Source organism: Arachis duranensis, chromosome 7 (genome assembly GCF_000817695.3).
Source record: "Arachis duranensis cultivar V14167 chromosome 7, aradu.V14167.gnm2.J7QH, whole genome shotgun sequence".
Classification (NCBI taxonomy): domain Eukaryota; kingdom Viridiplantae; phylum Streptophyta; class Magnoliopsida; order Fabales; family Fabaceae; genus Arachis; species Arachis duranensis.
This window is the reverse complement of record NC_029778.3, coordinates 5,775,391-5,788,681: the sequence shown is the minus strand read 5'-3', so window position 1 is coordinate 5,788,681 and position 13,291 is coordinate 5,775,391. Positions and strand designations below refer to the sequence as shown.

Genomic DNA, 13,291 nt, shown 5'->3' with positions numbered 1-13,291 from the left:
AAAACAGAAACTGAAATGCTATTTATGAGTTATGAGTATATAAACAAAATTCCCAACACAAAAGCTAATTTAAAAATAATTTTCAAAAATTGAAACCTTCAATCCTGTGGATAAAGTTCACATAAAATTTAGCCCATTTTTGTCAAGCTAATTTTCATTGGTTGAATTTCCATCCTTTATTCTTCTTATCATTACACCTAACTTTTATCTGTCTTCTAATGCCAAAATTAGTATAATGGGAGTTACTTTATTTATTTTATTTTTATTTTGTTAGATATTTCTCTAGGCATAAGCCAAAATATACAAAATAAAAATCAAAGATGCTAAATTGACCCGGGAGGGAGCACGAATCAATTAAATTAGTTCTGAAATTAATGGGTAATTGAATTCAATTCGAACTAAACTAATAACTTTTTTTAGTAATTGGTTCGAATAACAGTTTTGGAATGAAATCTGACCAATCCATAGACCCGACTATATATTAATTAAATTAAAAATAAAAATTTAAAATATATATGCCTTTTAATATGTTTGGATTTTAATGTGTTTAGTGTTTAATATGTTTAGATTTTAATGTGTTTAGTTTTTAATGTATTTAATGTTTAATATGTCTAGATTATTTCTATTAATGTTACATGTTTATTGTACTTATAGAATTTTTAAGATAAAAATTTTATTTTTTTAATTTTTTTATAAATTTCTGTTTTATTGGATACCCAATTATTCGAACCGAATCAATTTATTTTTAATCAGTTTGGTTTGATTCGTATACATAAAAAAATACAAATTCAAACCAAACTGAACCAATTACAATTCAATTGATTCGATTCTAATTTCACCTTAACTCCGAACTAATCCACCCGTATTCACCCCTAATTAATCTTTAAAATAGAAGAGCAACAAATAGATAAATATTATGCTTAGTAATTTTGTTGCTTCTTGCCACTAGGGGTGAAAAAAGGCCAAGCGGTTTGTTAGGGTCTGTAGCCTGACTTGTATTTAGCCTGACCTGTTATAAAATAGGCACAAACTCAGATTTTTATAAAAGTCTTATTATATTAATAAGTCAGACCCAAGCTCACTAATTAGTCTTTTTTAAATAATATTTTTATTTTTATAAAAAAAATTTATCAGACTTTTTAACAGATTTCAGGACAGATCAGGCTAAATAACAGGTCAAGTTTAATACTTTAAAAAAAATTTATTGCAAACTGCAAGTCAGACTTAGACTAATTGACTACATGACAAGTCAAGCCTATTAAAAATAAAGTCTGGTATGACCTAACCTGTTTCTACCTCTACTTACCACTAATTATTTGGAGTCTATAGCCATTATACAAGGGTATAGAGTAAAGGGTATAGAGTAATAATAACTAAGTTGAGTGAACCAATTTTAATAAGCGTTAAAAGTTTGAATTTTGCTTTATATATATAAAAAATAGAGTAAAGTATTGTTTTTGTTCCTAACATTTTGGGTAAATTCTATTTGTGTCTCTAACGTTTAAACCGTCCTATTTGTGTCCCTAACGTTTGTAAAAGTGATTCAATGTTATCCTGCCGTCAATTACACATCATGAACGCTTTAGTTTGAGTTTTAAAAATCTCTTCTTAAAGTTAGAATACAAATGTCTATGATAGAATTAATGATCCACTCCGAAAAATAGCTCATCAAAAGTTGAAACTAATTCCTACAACATTTACATAATTCACTTTTCTAGGAACATAATTGAATCTAAACACAAATAATGGGTATAATATTAAAATCAAACACATCCAAGTAAGACCTAATTGAAAATAAATACATCTAAGTAAGGATAATTGAAAAATATAATCTGATTTGTTAGTATAATTGATAGTAGGATAACATTGAATCACTTTTATAAACGTTATGAATATAAATAGGACGATTTAAACGTTAGGAATACAAATAGGACTTATCCTAAACGATGGGGACAAAAACAATGCTTTAATCAAAAAAATATTAACATAGAAAAAGAATATGGAGTAACAATAACCAATTTCAATTGAATTTGTCTGTATTTGTTAAAAAATAAATAATTATTTTGATATTTAAAATATTTTGATTTGATAAATAATTTTTTTGTTTATTTTTGACAAAATAAATTTTTAAATATATACTAAATTTGATAAAAAAAAGTCTAATTCTTAATTTATTATTCTGAATAATTAGGTTATTTTACCAAACGAAGTAGATATTTGGAGTTTATTTTATCAAAAATAAATGCCAGAATCTATTTTGCAAAATCAAAATCTTTTGAAGGTTAAAATAACTATTTATTTATGTGAAAAAAATAGTAATAGAAAAGACAATATAGCGTAACAATAAATATATAAAATAATTTCTACAAATTTTTTTATTTCTTTATATTTCATCAGTGACATAAAAATAACAAGAAGAAATTAAAAATCTTATACTAACTTTGTTTCTATTTCAAGAATATGTATATCAGTTGAAAAAATTATTTAATGTTCTGTACTAAATATTTTATATTTTATTATACAAATTTCAAAAAAAAATATTTAAGGAAATAAATAACAAATACTGTTCATAATAAAAAATTATTAAGTATTATGATTTGAAATAAATATTTTGCCTTTTATGAAATAATATTTTGATATCTTTCCTTAACAAATTTCCCGAGAATATTCCTCCACCATTCAAATTGAACTTGTTTGATGCATCATATATATATAATTGAAATCATCATCATATAATAATAAGCAACATTGTATAATTGTGGTTCCATGGCAAGTGTTGTCTTTTTATTTTAATAACATCTGTAACATTACACTTATATATAGAAATATCAGGATCTTGAAAATTATAACAAGTTTTTGCTTTCCATTCAATTATTGATGTAGGGTACAGTTAAGAAATTTAATGCACTAATTAAAAGATTAAAATATTTTATTATTTTGATTAATATAAAAAATATGTATATGATAATTTATTCACAATATTTAATATTTTGTAGGATAAATAACGTATATAAATTGTTTGGAAGGCACAATATTTTTATTACATATTAGACCTCTTTTATTTATATAAATGATTAAAGGTATGATAGTGGATTTTATGTTTTATACATAAATAAACTGTTATGCCTGTGGTGTATTTTCTATTTAGTAGATTAAATTGCTCAATAAGTGCTGCTATAGGACAGTGGGATTTAGATTTTAGACCCATATTTAAATTCAAATACTCTACAGAAATTTATCTAGAAATTAGTTTTTCAAAAAATTACTAGAGTGTAACGATTTAGTAGGAGAGCGAAAATTATAAAATCTATTCTCTTTAAAAATAATAATACAATTTTTTTTTTTGTGACAAATAATAATAATACAATTTATACTTGCAAAGTGGGGATATATATATATAATTAAAAAATAAATTTTAAAAATTATAAGTAAGAGACAAATTAGAGTGGAAATAATAGCAATGAAGTAAGATTTATATAAAATAAAAAAAGACAAAATAAACGATTAGATAACACGAAAATCTGCCACATTGTTGTCTTAATCATCCTGCCACAATCTATTAATTAAGACATGGACAAGGGAGATTTTTCCCTCCATATAATTTATGAGTAATATTAAATAGACAAAAAAAAACAGTCAGAATTTACTTTATTTAGTATTTATTATTGTCGCAACAGTTAATGAATACTAAATAAGACAAGTTATGATTGATTTTGGCTGATTTTCTTTTAGAACAGTCACACAAATGGTTGTGTTTGTTGTGTTTGTGCGAAATTCAATGAAACTGAAGTTTTTGTTTGACCATTGAAATTAACCAAAACTCCAAAAGTTTCAGTTCTCATAGATCTGAAAAAACAACACCACTATCCCTTTCACCATAACTAAAACCAAATCAAACAATTAAACGTCATGGTACATGTTTTTCAATTTTTATTATATTTTTAAATTAATCTTAATATCCATTTCTCATAACAAGGGTTTGATTTCTTTTATTTTTTGTAATTTTTTTTTTCAGATTCACTTTGTGCTTCTTATAAGTAGACAAGGAAAAGTAAGGCTTACAAAATGGTATTCTCCATACTCTCAAAAAGAAAGATCCAAGGTATTTGTCTACTTAATTGCATACAAAATTTTACATTTTAATTCATTATTATAATATATTATATATTTTATAGAAGAGGGTCACATTTTTTTGTTTGTTTATTCAAGTTATTTGATCTTGAACTGTATCATCATTTGGGAATTAGAGTTTAAATTGTGGTAAATTAAAATTGTGACATACAAGTTTTACATTGAAATTTAAAATTTCTCTTCTCAATTACAAATTTAAATTCTTGAAACTGTTTTTTTTTTTTTTGGTAATTCGAGAGTTAAGCAGTGAGATTCTCTCACGAGGTCCGAAACTGTGCAATTTCGTAGAATGGAGGGGATTTAAAGTTGTTTATAAAAGGTGTGACTGAGAATATTCAAATAACACTAAAATTTATTTCTAATTTTGAGATTTTTTTTGAAATATTGTTTCAGTTGATTTTGAATGTTGTTTAATTGGTTATTCAGATATGCTAGCCTTTATTTTTGCATATGCAATGATCAAGATGACAATGAATTGGAGACACTCTCCATTATTCATCACTATGTTGAGACATTGGATCGCTATTTTGGCAGTGTGAGTTTCAAAGTTATTTAATTCTCAACTTTCTTAACAAATTATACAAGTTTAATTATTCCGTTGATGTTTATAATTTTATCGAATTTTTAGTTAAATTTTTATATTTTTTAATTAAATTCTTAAATTATTTTTAATTTTATAATTAAATTTTTTATATAAAATTGTTAAAATTAACATAATATTATATTTAATTAGATTTTTAATTATGAATATTAATAAAATTGTAAAAGAATAAAAAAAAAGAAGAATTTTTATTGTGTATTATTATTGTATTATGGAAAATTAATACTATCTATTTATACTAATTACTAAACTGATTTTAAATTTTAAAATAAGTTAAAACAACTAGAATTTCTAAATGAGTCTGTTAGAAAAAAATAAACATAACTAATTTAGAAAAAGATAAGTATAAAAAATTTTGTTTCTAAAAAAAAAATGAGATAACAAATAAAAATAAAATAAGAATTTAATAACAAAAATGCTATTCGTACACTAAAATCAGCCACTAATATATTGCGTATAAATACATGTGTGATTTAATTTATTTTCAATGTGTATTTGTATTCTAGCATGTATTTTTATACTGATAGTTGATTTTGATGACTGATTTTGTGTACACGTAGCATAGTCTATTTAATAAATACTTTTAATTTGTGAAGAAATATTTAATTAGCTCTAACATTTTTTACATTAAGAAGGACCTAATTATAAAATTAAAAGTAATATAAGAATTTAATTAAAAGAAAAAAATATAAAGACCTAATTACAAATGTGATAAAACTATATGAACCAAAAAAAATAATGAGTTCCTCTTATACTTTTTTTTTCTTCTTCTTTTTATCAGGTTTGTGAATTGGATTTGATCTTTAACTTCCATAAGGTAATTCGTTGTTTCTCATAAACATTATTATCTCTAGTTTTCTTTACTAAACTAGAATGTGAAATATACATTTTCATATAATCATGTAAATGGTCAAATTACATTTAAGTATTTTATAGGTGTTGTTTAATAAGTGTTTTAAGTCAAAAAAAAAAAGAAATAAGATAAAAATTATTAGACAAATAATTTTATTTTAAAATAAAGACATTTTGTTTGTTTTTGTATGTGTCTTCTGGATGATATACCTTTATATCTTAGTATTTATGTATTTCTGTCATTGATTACTAAAGAAATTTCAAAGAAAACAAATCAAATAATCTATTGTGATCATATTGAACTAATTAAGCTTCAATCATTAATTAAAAGGCTAATCTGTGTAAGGTTGATCTTAAGCAGGCATATTTTATTTTGGATGAAATTTTGCTTGCTGGAGAGATGCAAGAAACTAGCAAGAGAACTACACTCAGACTCATAGCTGCACAGGTATTTATTTATTTATGGTTTAATTAGTCTATTAATCCCTAAAGTTTTATCAAATTTTTAATTAGATTTTTATATATATATATTTTTTTAATTAGGTCTTTACACTGTTTTAATTTTATAATTAGATCTTTCGTAGTATAAAAAATATTAGAATTAACTGAATATTTTTTACAAAGTAAAGGTATTCATAATTAAAAATTTAACTAGATCTTTGACTGCATGTATTTTAAAAGAAATATTTTGTTAATTTTAAATGCTTTTTTATATGAAAAGGACTTAATTATAAAATTAAAAGTAGTGTATAAATTCAATTAAAAAATATAAAAATTTAATTAAAAATTTAAAAAAATCATAAGGATTAATAAAATAATTAAACTTTTATTTATTTAATTATAATAATATGAATGGAAATACTGATAAAATACTGATCTTATAGTATATGATTTTTGCAGGAGGAATTATTGGAAGCTGCTAAAGAGGAGGCTAGTTCATTGAGTAGCATAATTGCTCAAGCCACCAAGTGAGAGAGAGATTCATAGTGAATTATATCATGTTACAATAATTAGCTTATATACTGCAAATAAAATTTCAATCAAGTGATACTTTTCTCTCTTATTGCCTTAAAGATTTTTTGACAAAGCCCTGTATCCTAGGTTAATTTCATGTACTCCAAATACTGAAATATGACTTATTGTTTATATCATTGAAGACATGTATCTCTTTTCAATTTTTTCTTTTGATTTTAATAATCTTATTCTAGCTTTATTGAACAGAAAATAGTCAGTTTTATATTAATTTTAGTATTAGATCTTCTAAAGTGTGTGTTATATTTTAGAGAATAAAATATAAATTTAGACGATTAATTAAAAAATATTTTAAATTATATTATCATCTTATGTGTATATCTGTATTTAATTAAGGGAGTCATTCAGATAAAGACGTCGAAAATGTTTTTTTATAAAGATGTTTTTAATAATTAAAATTTAACACATATAATTGATTAAATCGTGTTATTTTTGTTAAAATTAGGCTAAACAAATTGATTTGACGGAAAAATGGTAAATTAAATCTTGAACTGGTCTAAATTAATATTATTTTTTATAGAAAATAACTACAATATCCTATTATAAAAAATGACTAAAATACTTCTATTATATATCAATTTGTCTAACCTAATTTTGACAAAAATAATATGATTTAATCGATTATATATGTTAAATTTTAATTACTGAAAAATATCTTTAAAAAAAGACGTTTTAAACGTCTTTATCTGAATAACTTCTTTTAATTAAATATGAAATTACTTATTTTCTCATTAATAATTTAGTTATTGTCTTTTACACTCTAAATAATAAATACAATCAAATTTTAATTTATTTTTTGTTTTCCATAATATTCTCAACACGACAAATCAAAAATTAATTCACGGTAAATTTAAGCGGATACATCATCTTACTATTTGACAAGATGGTTCCAAATCCCAAATTTTATTATCCTCAAAATATAAATTTTCATTTTGGTCAACCCTCAAAAAGTCATTATCTAGGTTTTTGGACCTTAGTGGTCAACGGGCTCATTTGTCATGTGGGCCCATTATATCTTGCTATTCTATTGATAAATGAAGTGGTCCCATAATGGGCCCATTATGAGTAGTGGGGGGTTGTAAACCCATTAGGCCCATAAGCATTTAAAAAGCATAGGACACACACTCCATAAAATATTGAACTACTTTTTATGAACATTGCATGTAACTTGATGCCAAGTAAAAACAAATAGAATTCAACAAATTATGTGATGCACTTTTAAGGATATATTTGAACCATTCAAAACCTATGAAATAAAATAAACAATAAAGGTTACATACATACACAGACATTACCTTATGAAAAGACCTTAAAACTATGGATAAAGTAAAACCACAGATACATAAATGATAGCTACATTTGAAGATGAAGGGTAACGAATTGTCTAGAAACTGCTGAGACCTAAGATGGGTTACCTTAATTGTAGGGGCAATGGGATTATATATAAACAAATAAAATTGGACCCACCATGTGTGAAGGAGAAGAGGATTGGGGCAAGCAAGAAAAGATGAAAGGATACAAGTTCTTTTAGGACATTTTAGGTGCTAGATATTTTTTTTTTTGAATGTTTTAGTGTTTTAGGTTTTAGATTCAGATGTACAACCAAAAAAAGAAATCTTAGTGAATATATATATTGGTTTTTTACGACATCACTTGATCTGAGACATGTTAAGAATTAATCTGCCGTAATACTAAATTCTATTTAAGAATTTATTGTTATCCAATAAATTACTGCATATACAAACCAAAATTCGAACTCTCGACACTTGTTTAAGATATGTTTATATATTTTATTTTCATGACAATTGGAATTTCATGTTGGACTTGAATATATAGAGGACTGATTATTGTATATGTGCAACGTTTTTTATTAATTCTTTTGATACGATGATTCCAAATTTAGTGTATCATATTTAATATTTTAATTTCTTTGTTTTTGGTGACTGTATTTAGGAGGATTTCTTTGATGAAGAATAAAATTGGATAAAGAATGAAGATTGAAACGAATTTTTTAAAGAAGTATGTATTGCACATGATATCTCTATTTCATAATTTTTTTTAATTTAAAAAAGTATAATTTTTATTCTTCACTCAATATTAATCTTTATCATTAGGAGTGTATATGGGTCGAGTAAAATCGGATTTGTCCTAATTTAGACTCAATTTTAAATATATATTAGGTCTCTTTTTTAAATTCTAATTCAGTCTTAGACCTAATGAAATCTAAACATTTTCGAGCTACAATTATATCGAATTTAAATCGGATGAAAACTAGGTTAAAGCTTTAACAATAATTTATAAAAAAATTTATATATGATGCACTTATTTATAAAAAAAAAAATTGTTACTGAGAAATTGATATTTATATTTGAATTTAAATTTGTTCATAAATTCTAATTTGATGCTTCTTTGATCTATTTTCTAATTCAACAATTATGATTAAATATAAAACAATAAACTTATAATTAATATAATATAATATTGAAATTAATTTAAAACATATTTTTTTTAGTTCTCTTAGAATACACATCGGTCATGTGAAGTTGGGTTTGTCTTAATCCAAACTCAACTTTAAATAATGACTGAATCTATTTTTTAGATTTTTATCCGATCATAAATTTAATAAAATTACACTAAATTAACCCTTAAAATATTCAGGTCCAGATTGATCGGACCAGACCATGTATATCCCAGGCGTAGAAAATTGCAGGTATAAAACACAACATAGATTAGATTACTACCCTAGCACGAGGTAGTCCACCACCCTATTCCCAAAGTAGAAACACAAACAACAACTTGTTAACATTTTCTTATGTATGCTTAATAAGAAGAGGTTGGTAAGAATAACGAGATAACAATTAATTTGGTTATTGAGTTTTTTACATATTAATTAATTTTTATTTTTTAAAATTTTATTGTTTTTTCGGTCATGCTAATTTCATTACAAGTCCAAACTCCAAACTCTATATAATGTATACTATTTCTTTTTGTTTTTTGTTTTAATTCCAACTGGGCCTGACTCCATAATCTATACTGCTTCTACTAAATGTTAACTATATTTCTGCTAATTGGGCTAGGCCCATTACACTTTTTCTCATTTGAATAAAAAGCAAAGGCTTATAAAAATTACAAAAACGTTGTTGCTAAGCAAGTGTTGCGGTTCGAATCCCGCCTTGTGCATGCAGCAACCTATTGGCTGACAGCAGACTCTTAAATGGAGCTCAAATTTGCGACGGATTAATGCTTGACCTGTCGGGTTGAAAAATACCGTGGACAAAAAAAAAACATACATTAATTCAACACCTATTAAAAATTAAATTAGTTTGACAAAACTATCCAAAATGAATAGTTCGTTAGAAAATTTTGTCTCAAACTAATCCATTTTTTTTATAAATATTAAATTAGTTTACATCTTTAATTTTTAGAATACTAATTCTAATAAAATTTGAACTTAATGTGATCCTTAAAAGGTTGATGTCTTGATGAAGGTAAAACTATAATGTGAAATGATACCAACCGAAATATCATAGAAATTGAAACATTAGTGCTAGTATATTGATATAGTATTTATATATTGTAACAATAAGATTAACAAGAAATTAATTAGGGCTAGGGCATATACAATTAGAGTGCCTAGGTTCAAACTAATTATTAGTTGTGTTGAAGGACATTATTATCTTCTTAGTAAGGCCACATGCTAGAGCTTGCTTAGGTATGCCCTTCACAAGTTGAACGCCCTCAGCAAAGATCACACCCATTCCCATATGCAAATGAGCTTCAATGTGGCAATGGAAGAACCAAACTCCAGGGTTATTTGCCCTAAACCTCAAAGCAGTCCACCCATAAGGGAAGACGGCCGCCGTGTTTTTTAGTGGCGGATTTTTTAGGTTAAAATTTTTCTCATCATAACCTTGTTTGAATTTTCCATCTCCATACCCTAATACCCAAAAATCATGTCCATGCAAGTGCCAAGGGTGAATATCACTGTTCTTTCCGGATAACACATTTGCATTTTGGAGTATCACATCAACAACTTGGTTCATATTAAACATATAAACCCTATTTCCAAAATTTGCATTAGGGTTTATCGGCGGGCTAAAAATATCATAACCATTAGAAAAATTCTCAGACGGGTGTCTACGATCGAACGCAGCATTTATCTTGAATTTAATGGAACCCAAGTAAGGAGTTTGTGGCAACACTAGGGAAATGTTGTTAATTGCCCATTTAGTGTAGCCATCAATTAGGTTTTGTGTGTTGAGAAGTAGAAGCCTATGATCATAGTGAGTTGGAGGCTTAGGGGAACCCATTAGGGCATGGATTTTGTTAGTGAATGCCTTGCTACGGTTAAAATCATTCCATTGGGGTGTGATTGGTGGTGGAGAATTAGGGATAATAATATTAGAGGAAGAAATAGATGCTTTTTGGTAGTTTAGGATTGTTAGGGCTTGTGGGGTGTTAGGTTTTCTTCCTCTAACACCAATTGAGATCCAATAATTGTTGTTAGGGTTTTGATTTGTGGTTATGAGGATTGAATAGCTCTCTCCTGAGTATATGTCTATGTCATCAACTTCAAAGGGATCAACATAGTTCCCATCAGCTTCCACCACCACCATTTTGTGATTCTACAATAATTATGCACAAATTGAAGAAAAATAATAATTAGGACAAATATATAATTAAGAAATGAGAAATTGAGTACGTGTTCTATGATTTGGAGACTTGCTTTAAAAAGACTAAGTTAAATAAACATATGTTATCTCTAATACTATATTGACTTATATTACAAAGTTAAATTAAAAAGCTAATTTTTTTAGTCAATATAATTAATTTTTTATTTAAAATTTTTTATCATAATTTTTAAACTTTAAATCTAAAATCTTAACTCAAACATTATATTAGAGTTAAAAAAATAATTTTGCAATAAAACAATAACTAAAGTTAACTAACTAAAAATTAACTTTTATATTTATTCAATATTTTATATTAAGTTATTTATTTATTTATACTCGACTAAAAATAAATTAGGTTATGACCAATTCAACTTGCTCAAATCCAAAGCCTTTTCTAAACTAATTAACACTAATAATTTAATTATTAAAAAGCCCTACTTCCACTAATCACCAAAGAGTATTACTATATGGATCACTGTACTAACAAATCCATATTTAATTCTACTTGAAAAAACATGTTTGATTTAACTTATTAGCACACCCAATTGAAGTTTTCTTTTTTTCAATTCATTAAAATGGGTATACATAAATATTGATCTATCATTTTCCTATGCTATAGCTTCTTTTCATTCTTTCTTGACCTTTTGTGCTTTATTATATATACCTTTATCAACTAGACCCTAATTATTCTTCCTTTAATTAATTCATATATATATATATGAACTCATTAAAATCCACCATTATGCCTTTTCAATGAGACATACATAAATTATTAATTAATTAAAAAAATGTTTTTGATATAGTGTGAAGTGTAAAAAAATTTTAGACGTGCATCTAATTACGCTATATTTTAGATTAAATGCGTAAATAGTCATTTAAAAGAACAGATATAATTAGACAGTTGTATTCATGCATCAAAGTTAAACTCTTAACTAAATTGGAACTTATATAATAATCAATATAGTAACGAACTTACTGAAATGGCGAAATTGAGAGAAGATAAGGAAGTGGTGCTAGCAATTCTGATTCTGTAGGTCTTGTTTGGATGAACATGGAGAATCTGTGGTGCACACTCTTCATCACTTGTTCTAAATTTGCATTGGGGTAACGTCGCATTATTATTCATAGTATTAGCTGCCATGGAACAATTATATTGTCCTCTCCCATTAATCAACAAAGACTGAAACAATAATAGCGAAATAATGTTATTAGTTATTAGCATTAACTTATTAACAACAACATCAATAATAATAATAATAATAATAATAATAATAATAATAATAATAATAATAATACAATATGTGTTTGACATATATATATATATAATTATATATTATTACGTTATATCAAAAGTAATTAATTTTAAAATGTACTAGTTAAAAAATATCTCATACCACTTGCGAGATAGTAGGTTTTAAATCTGCTTAGATAAATAGATATATATTTTAAGTGAGCATGGGGAGAATATGCCATTTGAACTATAACTCATTGGCATATAAAGAATAGTAGTTGCTAGTACATTTATATGGATTTTTAGCACATTAATAATATGAAAAATGGTTTAAGAATATTTGATCTATAAATATTTGGATAAAGTATATTTTTATTCCTGAAATTTGTCAAAAATTTTAGAAATACTTCTAAAATTATTTTAATTTTGTCCAAAATTTTTTAATTTATATCAATTATATTCTTAATAGCTAAATTTATAAAAAGTTTAGAATCAATTAGCAATAATGATTTTAAAGTTCTTGAAAAATTAGTTAGTAGGAATATTTTTTTGTAAATAAAATTTTGTTAGAATAAAATTAAAATAATATAAAATTTAGAATATTTTTTAAATTTTTGACAAATTTCAAAGACAAAATATACTTTACTCTAAATATTCTTTAAATTGTACTATATATTAGAAAGAACATTTATGCTTTTATTCTTCATGTTAGTATTCCTAACTACACCTTTAAGCATATCTCGTGTTAGATTTTGATTTGCAATGCATTTG

The 13,291-nt window shown here is 25.0% G+C and overlaps 2 protein-coding genes across 2 annotated transcripts in view; one reads left to right on the top strand and one right to left on the bottom strand.

Moving 5' to 3' along the window:
- Positions 1 to 3,909: 3,909 nt before the first annotated feature.
- LOC107496708 (AP-1 complex subunit sigma-2-like) lies at positions 3,910 to 6,577 on the top strand. Its single transcript, XM_052251458.1, has 7 exons — positions 3,910 to 3,918; positions 4,016 to 4,068; positions 4,376 to 4,450; positions 4,558 to 4,666; positions 5,514 to 5,549; positions 5,946 to 6,032; positions 6,485 to 6,577. Exons 1-7 carry the CDS (start codon positions 3,910 to 3,912, stop codon positions 6,554 to 6,556), a joined length of 441 nt encoding a protein of 146 aa, XP_052107418.1. The 3' UTR covers positions 6,557 to 6,577.
- Positions 6,578 to 10,131: 3,554 nt separating this feature from the next.
- Positions 10,132 to 13,291, bottom strand: part of LOC107496738 (L-ascorbate oxidase-like) — a 4,666-nt gene continuing 1,506 nt past the window's right edge. Inside the window, exons 4-5 of the mRNA XM_016118068.3 lie at positions 12,266 to 12,469; positions 10,132 to 11,241 (exon numbers count right to left, since the gene is read on the bottom strand). Coding sequence (XP_015973554.1) covers positions 10,261 to 11,241; positions 12,266 to 12,469 — 1,185 coding nt within the window. The 3' untranslated portion in view covers positions 10,132 to 10,260. The remainder of the gene's footprint in view (positions 11,242 to 12,265; positions 12,470 to 13,291) is intronic.